Here is a 20,457-nt window from a genome sequence, read left to right on the forward strand (position 1 = left end):
TCGACGAGCAAAACGATGTGTTTTGCCCGTCAAGTTCCTCGGACGTGTGTACGGGGCCTCAGTCCTGTGCTGTGTCCTGATATCTCAGTGTGAAGTGCTGCTACTAATGCTGCCCAGCTCTGCCCTATTGTTGTGTACAGATGACCCACCTGCAGACCCCGTGTTTATATGTAAATAACCGTCATTCATATGTAAATAACGGGAGAATTCATATGTAAATAGCTGAGGTAGGCGGCATTCATATGTATATCATGCCCCTCTGCAGTGAAGAGATGATGTGCTGTAACCTCTAGCAACCAACCAATGAGCAGTATTACTGTACAGTAATCTCTAGCAACCAATCAACAAGAAGAAATAATGTGCTGAACTGAGTTCTGTACAGTATTATAATCTTTTAATGGAACCAACGTCAATTTTACAACAGACTGCGAACAGGCAGGCTATCGTGTCTCTTCTGCAAAAAAATACACCTATCTGCCTGCTTACAGTCTTCTGCATCATGTAAACTGAGCTGCGCATTCACAGCTCAGCTTACAACACCAGAATGGACCCTGTATGTGCAGGAGTTACGTCATCTCATGCAGCACAACGCGATTGCCTGAAGACCAGCGCCCAGGAAGAAGATGCCTGCGCCTGTGAGGGACCCTATCCGTTTGAGAGGATGTACTGTAAGTACTGTATATTGCCTTTATTTCTGCTTTAACCACTGTCTTATGTTCCTTATTTATGTTACATTATATGTAAAAAAAATTGGAAATGTATAATGTGAGTGAGAATTGCACCAAAACACAATGAGCACCTTCCATAATCAAATAATATAGATTCCATATTATACCCTGTATCCCGCCTTGCTTACCTTGTCCTGCTTGATAACGTGTGATACCACATCTCGACTACCAGTCTCAAGACCTTTATAGGCCCAAGGTTCAAATCCCAACTTTTCACAGTAGAATGATGCAGCCTGTAGGGAGATTTCGGCTTTGAATCACATTCATTTTTCAGTTGAAGTTCATAGCAGTTTCACATAGTCATAGTATACACGTCCATTAACAGAGTTCTACTGAAGCACATCTGTTCTTCATAACACAGAATTATGAGACTAGATTATTACATATGTCTTTGCCTTTCTTAATATTATAACATTTAAGTGGTAACAAAGTGTATGGAGTCATTTATTAACAAAGCTCTTTAGATCTCAAGAAGATTCTCTTTAATTTGAGATATTAACTTGTCGCCAAAGGGCATTAAATAATGGTTTCCAGACATTCCTCCATGCTTAGTGTTCTGCTATGAAGTCAGTCTTATTAATTAGCTGCTTTATTAGAAAAAAACATATAGCTATACAGTATGTAGCGCTCACCCTCGAAGGGATTGCTGAAGACAGACAAGTTCTCGTGGATAGTACAGAGGCCACCAGTTACCCAAGAACACCGACAATTAAACCTCAGTCCAAGAGGGTGTTTTTTTATTACAGTCAGCAACAACAGCGAGAGAACAAGCTTCTCTCTAGATTCTCAATATCAGCTTCTCTATCTGAGGATATCAGTATGTCTAAGGCCCCACAACTGTAGACCATAAGGACGATAGATCTCTTCCACTCCTGCGCAACTGTCCTAGGAGTCATCTGCCACAGAGTCTCCACAGGCAGATCCTAAAAAAAGTAAGCAACAACGCCCTCCACCAGTCCCAGACTCTGAAACAGTGGGGTAGATTCACAGATAATTTACGCCGCCGTATACATAGATACGCCGCGTAAATTCAAATCTGCGCCGGCGTATCTACTTTCTGTATTCAGAAAGCTAGATACGCCGACTTTAGCCTAAGATACGACTGGCATAAGTCTCTTACGCCGTCGTATCTTGGGGTGCATTCTGACGCTGGCCGCTAGGGGCGCATCCGTTGTTGGCGTAGAATATGCTAATTTCCTAGATACGCCGATTCACAAACGTACGTGCGCCCGGCGTTCGTTTTTTTTTTCGTTGTTTGCGTTAAGGCTTTTTTGGCGTAACGTTGTTCCTGCTATTAGGAGGTGCAGCCAGTGTTAAGTATGGACGTCGTTCCCGCTTCGAGATTTGAATTTGTTACGTCGTTTGCGTAAGTCGTTCGCGAATAGGGCTGGACGTAATTTACGTTCACGTCGAAACCAATACGACGTTGCGCCGTACTTGGAAGCAATGCACACTGGGATATGTACACGAACGGCGCATGCGAAACGTCAATCACGTCAGGTCATCATAAATTTACATAAAACACGCCCCCTTCCACATTTGAATTACGCGCGCTTACGCCGGCCCCTTTTACGCTACCCCGCCGCAACTTACGGAGCAAGTGCTTTGTGAATACAGCACTTGCTCCTGTAAGTTACGGCGGCGTAGCGTAAAGACGATACGCTGCGCCGCCCGTATCATTGCGCGCCCCTACCTGAATCTACCCCCGTGTCTCTAATAGGCATTGCTTTTTTAGCAGTCCTCCTCAGGCCAAACTGTGGCTTCTTGTTTTAGTGATCATTCTCCTGTGGGTAGCAGCCCCAGGAGTACTGGAACCCTCCCTGAAGAGGAAAGAACAGTCTGTCAGGTCTCAAACATATCTATCACCTCCCCATCCACCTTCTGGATGCCCATTTCCAGGGATTGCCTAGGGCAGTGATGGTGAACCTTGGCACCCCAGACGTTTTGGAACTACATTTCCCATGATGCTCAACTACACTGCAGAGTGCATGAGCATCATGGGAAATGTAGTTCAAAAACATCTGGGGTGCCAAGGTTTGCCATCACTGGCCTAGGGCATGATAAATATTTAGCGGATCATTTTAATCTTGCTCCCTATGCTCTGGAAGCTTCTTCCGGGGGCAGCAATTAAAATTTCAGCCTAGGAATCCTGAGTAGACCAGACCAATCAACCACCACTCTACTGAGTACAATAGAGCCCAAAAATAAATTTGCCTAGCAGTCTACCTAGGAGGGCACTACATCCACCCCCTCCTATGAAATCTGACCCTATCCTCATGGGCCAGGAAACTGTAAAAAGGGCTCTTATTTACAAGAGTAGAGTGTGTTTTTTTTCCCAATAAGAGATAGGGAAGTGGAAAAAACAAACATAGTTACAATAATTATGTGGAATAATTAATTACGCTATGTGGAATTCCACATAGAGGGTTTGTAAACTTGTAACAGTTGCTCTTATAAAGCGACATTTTATAAAATGTTCCCAGCTGGTAATCGCTTCAGCACCCTCCTTTCTTATCGGCCGTTCTCCAGGAAGGTGTGCAATTGGAATATTTTTGAGACTGAGAATTTTATAAAACAGCCCTTCTGAGCTAGGGGCCACTGAAGACAGACAGATTCTTCCAGATGGCCACCAGTCACCCATACACACTGATAATTACAGCTCAGTCCAAGGGGGTTTCTTTTTAGGATTTATTGCTCAATAACTATAACAGAAGAGGAGTTCAGTGTCATGAAATACTCCAAAACGGACAACAACAACAGCAAAAGAACAAGCTTCTCTCTAGGTTCTCAATAGCAGCTTCCCTGGAGGTAGCTGGGGATATCAGTATGTCTCATGCCGCTTACACACAACTGTTTTTTGCGATGTGAAAAATTACATATTTTTTTAATGTCGTGTGTGGGCTCCAGAGCATTTTTCGCAACGTTAAAAATGGGCATTAAAAATTTAGAACATGCTCTAAATTTTTGCATTGTTTTTCACGTTGTCGTTTTTAACGTCTTAAAAAATGGTCGTGTGCAGGCTTTAACGACGTGAAAATAACGCACATTCTCAGATGCAAGTGATGAGATGGGAGCGATCGTTCTGGTGAAAAAAGCGCTCGTAATGGAGATAGCACATTCATCACGCTGCAACAGACAGAAAAGCGCGAATCATCTCTCACCAAACTTTTACTAACACAAAATCAGCAAAAGCAGCCACAAGGGTGAATGGAACTTCCCCTTTATAGTGCCGTTGTACGTCACTGCGCTTTGCTAGAGCATTTTTTTTTCACGTTCGTGTGTAGGCAAGGCAGGCTTAACAATAATCGGGTTGAAAAAAACTGTTTTTTCTAGACCATTAAAAATGGTCGTGTGTACGCGGCATAAGGCTCCACAACTGTAGACCATAGGTATGATTGTTAGCAACTGGTTCCTTTCCACTTCTGTGCAACTGTCAGTCCCCAGTAAGATCCTTACTCATAGTGTCCTAGGAGCCATCTACCACCCAATCTCTACAGGCCAAACCTCAAAGGGGAAATAACAATGACCTCCTCCAGACCCAGACTCACTGAAACAGGGTTCTTAACCACATCAGCCCCGGACCAGAGCATTTTTTGCGATTCGGCACTGCGTTGCTTTAACTGACAATTGCGCGGTCGTGCGACGTGGCTCCCAAGCAAAATTTACATCCTTTTTTTGCCAGAAATAGAGCTTTCTTTTTGTGGTATTTGATCACCTCTGCGTTTTTTTTATTTTTACTTTTTGCTATAATAAATATCCCCAAAAAATATCAAATTTGTTTTTCCCCTCAGTTTAGGCTGATACGTATTCTTCTACATATTTTTGGGAAAAGAAAATCGCAATAAGCATTCATTGATTGGTTTGCGCAAAATATATAGCCTCTACAAAATAGGGGATAGTTTTATGGCATTTTTATTAATATTTTTTTTTTACTAGTAATGGCGGCGATCAGCGATTTTATCATGACTGCGACATTATGGCAGACACATCGGACACTTTTGGTGCTATTTTGGGACCATTCACATTTATACATCGATCAGTGCTATACAAATGCACTGATTACTGTGTAAATGTGACTGGCAGTGAAGGGGTTAACCAGTAGGGGGCGGGGAAGGGGTTAAGTGTGTCCTAGGGATGTGTTCTAACTGTAGGGGGGATGGGCTACGTGTGACATGACACTGATCACCGCTCCTGATCACAGGGAGCTGTGATCAGTGTCCTGTCACTAGGCAGAACAGGGAAATGCTTGTTTACATTGGCATTTCCCCATTTTTTCCTCTCCGTGAGATGATCACAGGACTCCCGACACACAACGAGTCCGCGGCAGGCGTGCGTTCACGCGCCCGCAACCCCAGGCCTTAAAGGCAATGTATATATACGTCGATCTGCCCAGCCGTGCCATTCTGCCGACATATCTAGCCGTGCAGCAGTCGGCAGAATGGCCGTGCAGTAGCCCCAGGAGCAAAGGAACTCTCCTTGACGGGCAAAGAACAGTCTGTCAGGTCTCCTGCATATTTATCACTTCCCCAGCCACCTTCTGGATGCCCTCTTCCAGGAATTGGCCAGAGGGTAATAAATATTCAGGTGATCATTTGAATATCCCTACCTATGCTCTAAAAGCTTTTTCCAGGGGAGGGGTAGTTTGGGGGAGCAATCAAACTTTCGCCCTATGAATCCTGAGTAGGCCCAACCAATCAGCCACCACTCCACTGATGACAATGGAGCCAAAAATGTAATTTGCCTGGCAGTCTAACTAGGAGAACACTACATATATTTATATATGTATGTATATGTGTATATATATATATATATATATATATATATATATATATTTTTTTTTTTTTTTTAAGAAAGAGAGAGAGAGAGAGAGCACCTTTTCAAATAAAACCTAAAAGTGGCCCTGTCACCATCCCATACATATACCAGTAACTGATACCTTCTTTCTTTTATAATTCACTTATTTTAGTGTGCTGCAAACAATACTTGTGAGAATGTGGTTAACAGATTGTGCTAGTTCCTCTTGCTGGCCATGATGTTGCAAATGCTTCTGGCAGTGGCAAGGAAAATGCTTCACAATCTGCAAAGACAATCTTGCAACATTATGTGTGCAGTATTATAATAACTTACCTGTTTGGCATTTCCAACCCAAAAAGTGAGATGGTGGAAGTTTAGGAATCGACCTCGTTCATGCTTAAAATAGAACAATATGTTATATTTGAGTTGAAAATCATTTTCTTGACATTTTTAAATAAATTCTAATATTAATGCACCTTTTTGTTATATTTTAGCATATAGATAATTTTTCAAAAGGCCTGTTCCAGTTTTATGGCTCTCACTGACTTCCTATAGTTCTTAGAGAATAGTAAAGAAAGGATCTTCTCAATAGATATCCCCCTCCCAACCAGGGCTGGACTGGGACAAAAATGTGGCCCTGGACTTCACCCAGACCGGCCCAGGGCACAACACATCAGGGCACCGGGCACATCACATCAGGGCCCATCACAGCACATCAGGGCACACCACATTGAGGCACACCACATTGAGTCACAGCACATCGGGGCACATAGCACATCAGGGCACATAGCACATTAGGGCAGAGGGCACATTATGGTGCACATCGTTTACCAGCCAGCATGCAGGGTAGCGCAGGAAACGTGTGTAATATGTTCTCTTTCCTGTCACGGCACTCACTCGGCTCCCCGGCAGCCCCTCCTCTCTTCTCGTCCATCCCAGATGATGTTACAAGCAAATGAGGATGGACGAGAAGAGAGGAGGGGCCGCCGGGGAGCAGCGTGAGTGTCGTGACAGGAGAGAGAACATATTACACACGCTTCCTAAGCTACTCGCTAAATCTCGATCTACCCATCAGGCGCCAGCTGTCGACGATTGACGGGTAGATCGCCGCAGACCCCCAACCGGCCCTCTGAGCCATCGGCCCACCAGGAATCTCCCGGTAGTCCTGATGGCCAGTCCATCCCTGCTCCCAACTCACATTTACAATGGTCTATCACTATGTTGGGATGCCTCAATAGCCAATAGGATTGTGCAGGGGGCAGAAAGATGCAGGTAAGCTATAGTGCTGTGAAGCCAATTTCCAAGAAAATAATAATCTGTACTTTCTTTTGTGTTCCTGTTGTTTAAACTGTTTCTGTAAATCTTAGATCATAAAGTTACTGCAAATGATGACACAGAAGACAAAGCAGATATATCAGTTTTGAGTATACTTAGTGCTTTAACCCCTTCCAGTCGCTGCTTCCCAGCCCTTTAAGAGGTTCTAAATGGCAGGAGGCAGAAGCGGGCATTCCAATCACATGAGTGCTGTAATTGGCTGTCACAGCAGTCACATGATCGGAAAGCTCCTGATTGCAAGTATGCATCGGGAGCTTTCCAGTACCCACTGGTTACCGTGTTGGGAGTGCACTCTCTTCACTATAATTTGTTTACCGCACATACAGTATATACTGTATATATATATATATATATATATATATGTACACAATCTGTTCTATAAATATTGGGACATCGACACAATTCTAATCTTTTTGGCTCTATACACCACCACAATGGTTTTGAAATGAAATTAACAAGATGTGCTTTAACTGCAGACTTTCAGCTTAAATTTGAGGGTATTTACATTTACAGTCCTTGTGATAGGAATAGTATGTCACCTCTTATGGAGGTCCTCTTTATGGAGAGATGCAGGGTCAATAAGACCCCACATCTCTCCTCTAGGCTGGAAAGCATGAGATCGGGAAAAAAAATTCACAGATCTCATGCTTTCAGCCGTGATTGCGGCTTTGTTTACTTCTGGGTACCCGGGCGTGACGTCATAACGTCGCGCCTGGGCCTCCGACGGTCATAGAGATGACCAGTAACCATCTGGTCACCGGAAATATCTATCCTCCTCATCTAGCCGTGGCCGATTTGTTCTCCGGGTCTCCGATGGCACGGAAGAGTCCGGAGAAGCACCGGATGACGGTGGGAGGGGGGACGTCCCCTCCTGCCGCCTATAAGAATGATCAAGCAGTGGCACCGCCGCTATGATCATTCCTATGGTGCGCAGAATCAACGCCTGAAAAGAAGGATATATGAATAATGCCTGTAGCTGCAGGCATCATTCAGATATCCCCCCCTCCTAAAGTCCAGAACGTCATATGATGTCCTACGGTAGGGAAGTGGTTAACTCTATACTCTTTACTTATAACTAAATCACCAATAATGTGGTGGCAATGATTTGCAGACTCACTCCCTTCTTTCAGTGTAAGTAAGCCGTGTCTATTGTTGGCTTACTGTAAAGGAAATCCAGGGTTGGGGGCAGGGCTAAGCCGAAGCGAGTCACAAGTCCTGTGACATTGCCTCAGCTCTTTCAGACCCTCCCCTAGGCTGTGCAAAGTGAATTGGAACAAAAGGCGTTGGTGGGCGGATCAGATCCTAACAGACAGCTCCATTTTACTTTGCATAGTCTTTGGGGGGGGAGGGGTCTGAAAAGGTATTTATTAACCGCTAGACGACCATCCGCAGGTTGGCACAGCTGCGAAAATTGCCGTAGGAATACGTCGCTCCTTTAAGAGGATCTAGCAGGCACATGTGTGCGGAGCCGATGTGTGTGCATGATGTCCACCGGGCACCCGAGATCTCTCGTGACAGAGCAGGAATGTGGATGTGTGTGTGTAAACACACAGATCCACTTCCTGTCAGGGGAGTAGAGACAGATCGTGTGTTCCTAGTGTGTTCAGAGGAAAGGCTAGATGATGCTGAATGTCCTCCAGCCAGGAAATGTTGTAGGGTCTGTTTGACTTGTTTCAACTTCTAATGCACACTGTGAGAAGCTCACATTGTACAGTGAAATCAGAGTAAGCAATTTCAGTACAAGAGAGTAGCCTGTACAACTGTATAAAACTGTAAGTGATTGTAAAGTCTTGTTTTTTTTCTTTCTTTAAAAATAACAAACATGTTATACTTACCTACTCTGTGAAACGGTTTTGCACAGAGCAGCCCAGATCCTTTTCTTTTTGGGTCCCTCTTTGGTGCTGCTGGCCCCTCCCTCCTGTCGAGTGCCCCCACAGCAAGCAGCTTGCTATGGGGGCACCCGAGCCGAGCCACAGCTCCGCGTGTCCAATCAAACACGGAGCCACAGTTTTGCCCCACCCTTCTCTCTCCTGATTGGCTAACTGACTTTGATTGAGAGCAGCGGGAGCCAATGGCACTGCTGCTGTGTCTCAGCCAATCAGGAAGGAGAGTCCCGGATGGCCCGAGAGACTCGTGGACATCGCTGGACAGAGATGGGCTCAGGTAAGTATTGGGAGGCTGGTACACACAGGAGGTTTTTTATCTTCATGCATAGAATAAAAAAACCTTCTGCAATTACAATCACTTGAATGTAAGGCTGATTTCAGCTTTAACCTGCAAACATATTTTTCAAGAAATGTTTTATTACCTTCTCACCCTTGTCAGTGTAAGAAGTCTGAAAAATAGAAAAAAGTTTGTAACGTATATATGATGTAACAAAGCTAACTTTATAAATATGCAAACAAGAAACATCTAATATGAGAATTAATAATAATAAAGAGCTTGATTGTTAAATGTTATGGTTGAGTTATTTCATTCATACGAAGAACTGATTAAATCACTTGGGGCTAATGATTTCTAATAAACCTTTAAATAATTCTATAAACCTGTGTCTGCTTCCCAATACCCAGTTCACACTATAACCCGCATGTGAATCGCACAGGAACCGCAACGCATTCAATGTGATTCAGTGCAGTGTGATTTTAAATTGTCTCAAATCACACTGTATCGGCATCTTTTTTGAAGCCAGTTCGCATGGTCATTTTGTACTACGCGATTCGTTGTGAGCAAACCTTAATGCATTTGCCTTCCTTTTGGTATTTCGTTAACTTTGTATTGACACCTGCTGAGAATCTTGAACACAGTGCGATTGCAATGCAGTGCAGGAAACATGCAGGGATCGCTGCATTTCCCGTGCCCCATATGTGCCAACCTAGGAATAATAAAAGATTCACCCAAACCTGGTTGGATATAGTATTGGAACTAAATTATACTTATAAACTAATTTAGGTAATCAATTGATGATTGCCCAACAGTTTGTAACTCTAAAATCATTGGCCCGGATTCACAAAGCACTTGCGCCGACGTATCTCAAGATACGCAGCGTAAGTGCAAATATGCACCGTCGTATCTGTGCGCCGGACCCACAAACTAAGATACGCCTAAAAACAGGCTTTAACCCGCCGACGTAACTTGCCTACGCCGGCGTAGTGTGGGCGCACATTTAGGCTGGACTCATGTGGTGCTCCCATTGTTTAGCCATTCAAATATGCAAATGATGGAAATACGGCGATTCGCGAACGTAAGTGCGCCCGACGCAGGCTACGCGATGTGCGCGTAAGTTGTACGTCCGGCGTAAAGTTAAGCCCCATAAAGCAGGTGTAACCCAGCAGCAGACATGCAAAGGTCTGCACCAGGGAACTCAAGCCTGCGTATTTTACGCTGTTTACGTTGGACGTGTGTCTGGGTGGGAGTAGGTTACGTTAACACCGTAGGCAGTGATCCGGCGTAGTTTAGGCAGTTGTTCCGACGTGGTTTTGAGCATGCGCAGAGGGATGCGTCCACGTCCCGGCGCATGCGCAGTTGGTGATACGTATCTGTCTGGCGCTCGGCCCATCATTTGCATGGGGTCACGCCTCATTTGCATGGCTCACGCCCACTTCCACCTACGCCGACTTACGCCTTCGAAACCCAGCGCAGTTTTGGGAGCACTGGCTTTGTGAATTCCATGCTTGCCTCTCTGCACTGCGTCGGCGTAGCGTACATTGATTTGCGCTACGGCGGCGTAATGTGCGCCCACTCTCTGTGAATCTGGGCTATTATTTCTATACTCCAGACCTTCCCTGGAAAGACCTGTATGAAGATAAACAATTAGAGCAAGCTCACACCCGTGCGCTGTGGTCTGTGCGATTTACCTGCGGCTTTAGGTGCACTCCCATGAGCTTCTGTTAGACAGTGCTTTTTCTGAAAGCGCATTAACCTTTTCATGCCTAAGCCTATTTCTGACATTTGTTGCTTCCAAGTTAAAATCTGTATATATATATATATCTATAATTTAAAAATTCCCGCGTCGTATCTTTGTTTTGAATCCTCAAAACAAGATACGACGGCATCTCGGCTAGATCCGACAGGCGTACGTCTTCGTACGCCTTCGGATCTTAGATGCAATTTTTCGGCGGCCGCTAGGTGGCGTTTCTGTCGAAATCTGCGTTGAGTATGCAAATTAGCTATTTACGGCGATCCACGAACGTACGTCGGCTCGGCGCATTTTTTTCCGTCGTTTGCGTTCGGCTTTTTCCGGCGTATAGTTAAGCTGCTATATGGTGGCGTACTCAATGTTAAGTATGGCTGTCCTTCCCGCATACAATTTTGAACTTTTTGCGTCGTTTGCGTAAGTCGTTCGCGAATAGGAATTTGCGTAGAATGACATCACTGTCGTAAGCATTGGCTGGTTCCGGTTTAATTTCGAGCATGCGCACTGGGATACCCCCAGGGACGGCGCATGCGCAGTTAAAAAAAAACGTTGTTTACGTCGGGTCACGACGTATTAACATAAAACACACCCCCATCACTTCCATTTGAATTCCGCGCCCTTATGCCGCAACAGATACACTACGCCGCCGTAACTTACGGCGCAAATTCGTTGAGGATTCAAACCAAACAAAAGTAAGTTACATCGGCGTAGTGTATCTTAGATACACTGCGCCCGGCGCAGATGTCTGTGGATCTTCCCCTGTATATTTTGCAGAGACCCTATAGAATAAAATATTGTTAGTTGCAATATTTTATGGCACACTGTATTTGCGCAGCAGTCTTTAAAACACAATTTTTGTGGGAAAAAGACACTTTCATGAATTAAAAAAAACCTGAACAGTAAAGTTAGTCCAATTTTTTGTGTAATGTGAAAGATGATGTTACGCTAAGTAAATAGATACCCAACATGTCCTGCTTTGAAATTGTGCACACTCCTGGAATGGCTACAAACGACAGTACCTAAAAATCTCCAAACATTAATGGTTACCAGGTTAGAGTTACAGAGGAGGTCTGGTGTAGGGCTGCAACTAACGATTATTTTCATAATCGATTAGTTGCCTGATTTATTGTTTCGATTAATCGACTAATCGGATAATCTTAAAGTGTGGTGTACAATTTAGTTAATATGTAAATAAAATTAAAAAGGCAATTTACTCTTAAATATCCATATGCAGTGGTAAATCTAAATAACCAACTACAGTAATTGTAATGCCTTCTATTACCTCCACTTTCTCTGGGTTCAGATGCTGATCTTCCCTGCACAGTCTTTAAAGTGATTTTTTTTTTTTTAAACAAACTTGTTATACTTACCTGCTCTGTGTAATGGTTTTGCACAGAGCAGCCCAGATCCTCCACTTCTGGGGTTCCTCACAGATGCTTCTGGCTCCTCCTGCCTTCAGAGTGCCTCAATAGCAAGCTGCAAAGTATAGTATAGAGCGCCCGCTATAGCAAGGTAAAAAAACTTCTGCCTTTAGAACCACTCACTTCCAGGACTACATGTCCAATAAAGCATTGCTCCTCACACATTTACAAATTCTCAGGCACTTAGTGACACGTATGGATGGTGTACTGAGCTGTATTTCCTGATATGTAAACAAATAATGCATACTATATGCAGGCCAACTAATCAACTGGCCGATTAATCGATTATCAAAATAGTTGACAACTATTTTGATAATCGATTAGTTGTCGATTAATCGATTAGTTGTTTCGGCCCTAGTCTGGTGCTAGAATTCTTGCTCTCACTCTGACGATCGTGGTGATATCTCATGTGTGAACACCATTTAAATATGCAGGCATGACTTACATATGCATTTTCTTTGCTGCGTGAGCTCACAGGGACGGGGATGCCTTAAAAAAAAAATCCCCTTAATTTTATCTATTTTTATTTTTTTACATTGTCTCTGTAAAAAATAAAATAAACGTTGATCACTTTTATTGCTGTCACAAGGAATGTAAACATCCCTTGTGACAGTAATAGGTGGTGACAGGTACTCTTTATGGAGAAATGGAGTCTAAAATCCCATATCCCTCCTTTGCACTTCATAGTTTTCAAATCCACAGTACTCAAAACAGCAATTCTGAATACTGTCGTTTTTCTTTTAAATCTGCGCCATCGGCAGCCGAGTAAACTGGAAGTGACGTTGTGACGTCGCTTCCGTGTTTACATATAGGAGGCTCGATCTGAGCCGTTTTCGGCTTTGATGCAGTCTCTCTAGCTGTCTAGATCCCGAAACCGGTCTCCCGGTGGGCCGGGAGGCCTGGGAACAGCAGCGGAAGGGAGGGATAACAACCGAGCAGCTTTTAGCCACACCGGTTGTTAATCCTAAAGAGCCAACCGTTTGCTCTAAAAAACGGTACCGGGGTGATGCTTACAGCTGCAGGAATCATCTCGGTATAACCCCTGAAAGCCGAGGCCGCATATGTGCGTACGCTTGGTGCTAAAGACTCATCAGAACTTTGATGTGCTTTCATGAAAACACAGGGTCTATTAGAATTCAATAGGAGTGCACCTGAATTTGCGTACACCTAAACCACACATACAGTCACACAGCAGACCACCAGTCTGAAACCATTCTTAAATGTAATTGTGGGATGGATAAAGAAGGGGCACACAATTCTGTCTGGTGTCTTTGATCATTTTAGCAGAAGTTCAGGGGCCATTAACACAGACATTTTGAGGAATGGCCAAGTTGTTTTTAATGATGGTTTTCATTTTCTCCTTTGTTTTTGTTTGCTTTATTAAGCAGGAAATTTGGACTTGCAGAATTTTGGGACTCTGTAGAGCTGACATTGGACAGTATGAACAATTAAAAGTGAAAGGGTAAAAGGTTATATTTGCACACTTATATAATTTTTCAGCACAGTAATATCATCATATCAATACTTTGTAGAAACACCTTCCGCTGAAATTACAGCTGGAAGTCTTTTTGGGGATGTCTCTACCACCTTTGCACATCTAGAGAGTGATTTTTTTGCCCATTCTTCTTTGCAAAATTGGAAAAGTTCTGTCAGATTGGATGGAGACTGTCTGTGAACAGCAATTTTCAAGTTGTGCCACAGAATTTCAATTAGATTTAGGTCTGGACTTTGACTGGGTCATTCTATAACATGAATATGCTTTGATATAAACCATTCCATTGTAGCTCTGGCTGTATGTTTAGTGTCGTCCTGCTGGAAGGTGAACCTCCTCCCCAGTCTCAAGTCTTTTGCAGACTCTTAAAGTGGTTGTAAACCCACTATTTGGACTTTTACCTACAGGTAAGCCTACAACAAGGCTTACCTGTAGGTAAGGAGAATATCTCCTAAACCTGCATGGTTTAGGAGATATTACCCCCGCAATGCGGGCGGCGCATGCGCAGGGGGGACTCCACGGCTGAAGGACCGGCATCGCCGGACCCTGCCGATTTTAAATCTCCCGCGCGCAAGCGCGGGAGTGACGTCATCGCCGCTCCAGCCAATCACAGCGCTGGAGCGGCGATACCCGGAAGACACGCCGGAGCAAGATGACATCCTGCTCGGCGTGGACCAGGTAAGTGGTACACACCTCGTTCCGAGGTAAGTATTTCATAATAGGCTAGTATGCGGTGCATACTAGCCTATTATGCCTTTTGCATTGCAGGTTTGGGGGGGAAAAAAAAAGTTTATGCGGTTTACAACCGCTTTAACCGGTTTTCTTCTAAGATTGCCCTTTTTTTTTTTTTAAAGGTATAATTTTATTTTTTTAATTGTTTACATACATACAAACAAACAAAACCAGAAATGCATATGTAGCATTAAAGGAGAAAACAGTGCTCACTCAGCAATAAGGTACAGTTACATGGTATCCAGTCAGTGAGTACAGATTGAGGGGTTTTATTGTTACCTTCTAAATTCCAGTATAATGACCATAAGTCAACTAACATTTTCAGAGAACTCAAGGTGCAGGTAGCATAGTGCAATCCGAACCAACCCATGGATTCCAGATCTTATGAAACTTTTTTGGACATCATGTGGCCTCATATGTCAATTTGTATAAAGGTATAGCTTGGTTGACTATATTCAGCCATGCCACATCGGGAACATGTTGCGGAGGGTAGTCTCTTTAGTCTATGTAGTAAACAAAGGGTAAAGTAGTATAATAGCTTGGTGTGAATGACTTTATCCCGGGAAGAGATAACAGATGATACCTGGAGGGGAAGCACTTCCTGCCAAATATCCTCCGTAAGCTCTGGTATATCAGAGCGCCATTTTTTTTTTGGTGGTGCTTATCCTAGTTTTTGTGAAGGAGTGTTTTGTAGTACGTGGATACAAGTTTAGTGTGAGACGTGTCAGTCAATAAGTGTTCGAGTGGGGAGGGGTGGATATCTGTTTCGAGGGGCCAAACTGTGTCGTGGCGGTATGGCGTATCTGCAGATATCTGAAATATGCCATAGGAGGAAGGCCATATTCCCTGCAAAATTTGACAAAGGATCGAAAACCGGTCACTGTAAATAAGTGGGAAATCAGTCTAACCCCCACTTGAACCAGAACCCACCGTCTGTTCTGCGGAAGAATTCTGGTAAACCTGGGTTACCCCATAAGGTGGCATTAGGGGAATATGCATTATGCGTACTGGACGGCAGTAGCTTTGAAAGTTTAAATATCCATAGAGTCATAGAGAGAACTTTCGTACCCTCTCTTCCCCTAGTGGAGAGACAATGTATTCGATTTTGGAGAGATTCACAGGAAGTAAGCATGGATGCCTTCAGTGCTGTTGCAGCATTGTTCTTCTCAGGGTAGAACCACCAATGTGCATGGGTTATCTGTGAGGCCACATAATATTCTAGCTACCCCTCCCCCAAAACAAATTTAATGAGAATCACATCAATTTCCTTAAATTTGCTTTTGGGGATGTATATTGGGCAATTACTCAGAATATATAGGAAACGTGATAAAAAGATCATTTTAAAAATATTTATTCTACCCAACAGTGTCAGGGGAAGATTGGTCCATGTCTTAAGCATATTCCTCATTCTATTAATGAGTGGATCCAAATTAATTTTGGTGTATGAGCAGATAGGCCGTTGTATCTCAATACTTAGCGAAACGTATGTACAATCTGTAGTGGACATGAGGGTGGTAGTGTAATTGGGGTGGATTGGTCCAGCATAAACAACAGAGATTAATATCAGTTTACCTGGAAGCCAGAAAAGTGCCCAAAGTGCCAAATAATATCCAGGGAGTAGGGAGTGACGACTGGGGGTCCACCAGATATATCAACATCTCGTGTGCGTATAAGGATACTTTTGCTTCCAGGCCCCCAGTCGTCAGGCCCACAACCACCCCACTAAATCTAATCAGTGCTGCCAGTGGCTGTATCGCCAGCGCAAATAGTAATAGCAACAGAGGGCACCCCTGTCTGGCACCCCTGCGTATCATGAAGGGGTCAGAAATAGTGGTATTTACTCTTAATCTCGCTGTAGGTTTGTAATATTTTAACTGAACCAATTTAAAAAACGTGTCACCGAATCCTCATTTTGCCAACAATTCCATCAGATAAGGCCACTCCACCGAATCAAATGGAAGTAGATCTTCCAGGGATAAATCCTGTCTGATCTTCTCCAATGACAGTTACGGTAATCTCTGAGCAAGTACTTTGGCTAAGATTTTTATATCCAAATTAATTGGGGATATCGGTCGGTAAGATTCGCAGAGAAGATGGTTCTTGTGAGGTTTGGGGATAAGGACAATTAGTGCCTCAGACATAGAGAGCGGTAGCTGTCCTGTCTTCAGGGCATAGTTGAAAACCCTGAGGAGATGTGGAATCAGTAACTCTCTATATTGCATATACCATTCTATAGGGAATCCATCCAACCCCATCATCTTATTTCTAGCAAAGGACTGGATGGCTTCTCCTATTTCCTTGGTCGTTAGGGGGGCATCTTGCAAAGAGACCTGAGAGTCTAGTAATTTTGGAAGTGAGATATTGTGTAAATAGTCGTCTAATTCCACAATGGTATAATGAGCCCTAGTGGAATATAGAGTGGAGTAAAATGTAACAAAGGCCTCCACTACCTCCTTCGTCTGTTCCACTATTTTGCCCTCCGAGTTCTGAATTCTAAGGATGCTGCATGGCTGTTAGTCCGGTCTAGACAGGTAAGCTAGAAGGCGACTGTTCTTGTCGCCAAATTCGAAGAGCCGCTGATTTTGATATACAGTAAAACCTTGGTTTGAGAGTAACTTGGTTTGAGAGCATTTTGCAAGACAAGCAAAATGTTTTAATAAATTTTGCCTTGATATACAAGTGATGTCTTGATATAAGAGTAGTGTCATGTCACAACTGAGTATAAAAAAGAAGAGAGGAGCCTCTAAGTGTAGCAATATGATTACATTTAACGAAGGTACAACATTTAGCAAAGTTTTGCTACACTTAGAGTTGCCTCTCTTCTCTTTTATACCCTGTAAAATGCTTTGATATACAAGTGCTTTTGATTACAAGCATGTTTCTGGAACGAATTATGCTCACAAACCAAGGTTTTACTGTAACAGTTTTTTCTGGGTGCGTTGAGTAATACCATGTCTAATTCCCTGGCCTTGTGTCACCAGGCAGCATGTTTTTTGGGCTTGGGAGAAGCGCAGTAAGCCGCCTCTGCCATTCAAAAATCCCCCTATACATCCACCAATTTGGAATGAGATGCCTTGCGGGTCTGCCCTGTAGCCGCAGCAAACGAGGCATGCATGGTAGCCTTAAAGGCATCCCAGACCACAGGGACGGAAGCACTCTGTGTATTGGTGGCCCAATAGGATTTCAGATCAGCCAATCCCCGATCTATGACAGCCTGGTCAAGATTGCCCCGTATTTGGCCCCATCCAACTTCCCATCAACTCTAAGGCCCCGTACACACGACCGGATCTATCCGCTGGGATTGATCCGCGGATCAGTTCCAGCAGATAGATCCGGTCGTGTGTACGTCCGAGCGGATATTTTCAGGCGGATAAAAATCCAGCCGACGGATTCCCAGCAGATAAAAATGTCTTAGCATGCTAAGATATCTATCCGCTGGAATCCAGTCCAGGGGACTGATCTGGTCGTCTGTACAGACTCACCGGATCAGTCCGTCCACTCCCATCCCTCGCATGCGTCGTAATGATTCGACGCATGCGTGGAAGTATTTACCTTCCAGGGTCGCGCACGTCGCCGCGTCATTGTCGCGGCGCGGCCACGTCACCGCGGATGTATTCCGCGGGGATTTCGATCTGATGGTGTGTACAGCCATCAGATCCAAATCCGCCAGAGGATTTATCTGCTGGAAACGGTCCGGCGGACCATTTCCAGTGGATATCCTCTCGTCTGTACGAGGCCTAAGGCCGCATTCACACCTGAGTGTAGCGTTTTCGGTAGTTTTTTCCGGCGTTTTGTCGCAGGTTTTGTCGCGCGTATTCACACGTATTCGTGCGTTTGCATACAGCATTGTCCGACGTTTTTGAACTTCATCGTTTTTTATTTTAGCCAATAGGAAAAATGCTCAGCTCTTTCATCATTTGTTGCTATGATTGTAGATTTTTTTTATCTTCTTCCTGGGTGAATATTCTATTTCACAGAACAGATTAAATCGACAAAACGCCCGTAGAAACACCCTTTGTCGCGCTAGACGCTTGAATCGAGCGTTTCCATTTGTTTCTATGGGAATGCAAACGTTCAAAAACGCCCAAATCAGCCCAATTTGCGCGACAAAAAAGGGTCCAGAACTTGTTTGAGCTTTAGGCGTTCGTCTTCAGGCGTTTTGGAGTGGAGATGTGAACCTCCATAGAGAATAATGTATTTTTTCCCCTCTAGCGTTTTATAGCTTCAAGCTTCAGGCTACAAAACGCTCAGGTGTGAATGCAGCCTAACCAGCTTCCATGCCCCTGCTGAAGAAAAGTATCCCCACAACATGATGCTGCTACCTCCATGTTTCACGGTGGGGATGGTGTGTTCAGGGTGACGTGCAGTGTTAGTTTTCCACCAAACAGCGTTTTGCTTTTAGGCCAAAAAGTAAAATTTTGGTCTCATCTGACTAATACACCTTCTTCCACATGTTTGCTGTGTCCTCCACATGGCTTCTCGCAAACTGCAAACGGGACTTCTTATGGCTTTCTTTCAACAATGGCTTTCTTCTTGCCTCTCTTTCATAAAAGCCAGATTTGTGGAGTGTACGACTAAAAGTTGTCCTGTGAACAGATTTTCCCACCTGAGCTGTGGGTCTCTGCAGCTCTTCTAGAGTTATCATGGGCCTCTTGGCTGCTTTTCTGATTAATGCTCTCCTTGCCCGGCCTGTCAGTTTAGGTAGATGGCCATGTCTTGGTAGGTTTGCATTTGTGCCATACTCTTTTATTGATGGATTGAACAGTGCTCCGTGAGATGTTCAAAAGCTTGGGATATTTTTTTTTATAATCTAACCCTGCTTTAAACTCCTCCACAACTTTTTTTTTTTTTAAATCAATGATGTTTATTGAAACAAAAAACAGAAAAGAAATTCACAGCAAGTTCACAGCTCACATGTAGGACGCAAAATTATTCCAACAGTTCAGGTATCAGCTCAAAAGGTACATTCAGTTTTCACATCAACCACTGCCACCACAAATTACACATGTCAAACACTACAATTTAAAGGTGCCACTCCTTCAAAAGATCGCCCTAGCACTTGAAATGCATACATGTAATGAGTCTTATTCCCCATCCGCACTACCTCCCGCCTGTCCAACCATCAGCTATCTAAACAGCCTATCCATGACCAAATCAACCGGGGACAGGCCAGGGGTATCCAACCATGGAGCCCACAGCCTATCAAATTTTCCCTAACAACCCCTGTGTTGATAGATATACTTCTCTATTCTTATGGTGTCACCCATTTGGGTAATCCATTCTTTCAACGGTGGGGGCTCAACTGCCTTCCAACGTCGAAGGATCAGCCTATGGGCCTGAAACAGAGCCCTCGCTATGGCCTGCCTGCTATTGTCATCCTCGGGGATGTTTTTCAAAATCCCCAGTAGGCATGGTTTCGGATCAATGGGTATGGCAGTAAGATAAACTCTGTTAATGGTGGCTACAACCCCCGACCAAAACAAATGAAGCTTGGGGCATCGCCACAACAAATGGTTTAGATCCCCATGATCCCTTGCGCATCTAGGACAGTTGGAGTCCAGTCTCAAACACATTCTAAACAGCCTGTTGGGCGTGTAATGTACTCTGAGAACAATGTACAGTTGAGATAACCGCTAGGCCACGTTTAACCACTTAAGCCCCGGACCATTTTGTTGCTAAATGCCCAGGCCAGGTTTTGCGATTCGGCATTGCGTCACTTTAACAGACAATTGCGCGGTCGTGTGACGTGGCTCCCAAACAAAATTGGCGTCCTTTTTTTCCCCACAAATAGAGCTTTCTTTTGGTGTTATTTGATCACCTCTGCGGTTTTTATTTTTTGCGCTATAAACAAAAATAGAGCGACAATTTTGAAAAAAATGCAATATTTTTTACTTTTTGCTATAATAAATATCCCCCAAAAACATATATAAAAAAATGTTTTCCTCAGTTTAGGCCGATACGCAGGGCTTTTTTTCAGGGGGAACTTGGGGGAACTCAGTTCCACCACCTTTGGCTCAGACCCTTTGGTACCTGCTCACCACA

The 20,457-nt window shown here is 44.0% G+C and overlaps 1 protein-coding gene across 1 annotated transcript in view; it reads right to left on the bottom strand.

Moving 5' to 3' along the window:
- Window positions 1-20,457, bottom strand: part of LOC120927537 (4-hydroxyphenylpyruvate dioxygenase-like) — a 72,372-nt gene that overhangs the window by 46,933 nt on the left and 4,982 nt on the right. The window contains 3 exon segments of the mRNA XM_040338282.1: window positions 857-961; window positions 5,856-5,918; window positions 9,166-9,192. Of these exon segments, the coding sequence (XP_040194216.1) occupies window positions 857-961; window positions 5,856-5,918; window positions 9,166-9,192 (195 nt within the window).

The sequence above is a fragment of the Rana temporaria genome, chromosome 2 (genome assembly GCF_905171775.1).
Source record: "Rana temporaria chromosome 2, aRanTem1.1, whole genome shotgun sequence".
NCBI lineage: Eukaryota > Metazoa > Chordata > Amphibia > Anura > Ranidae > Rana > Rana temporaria.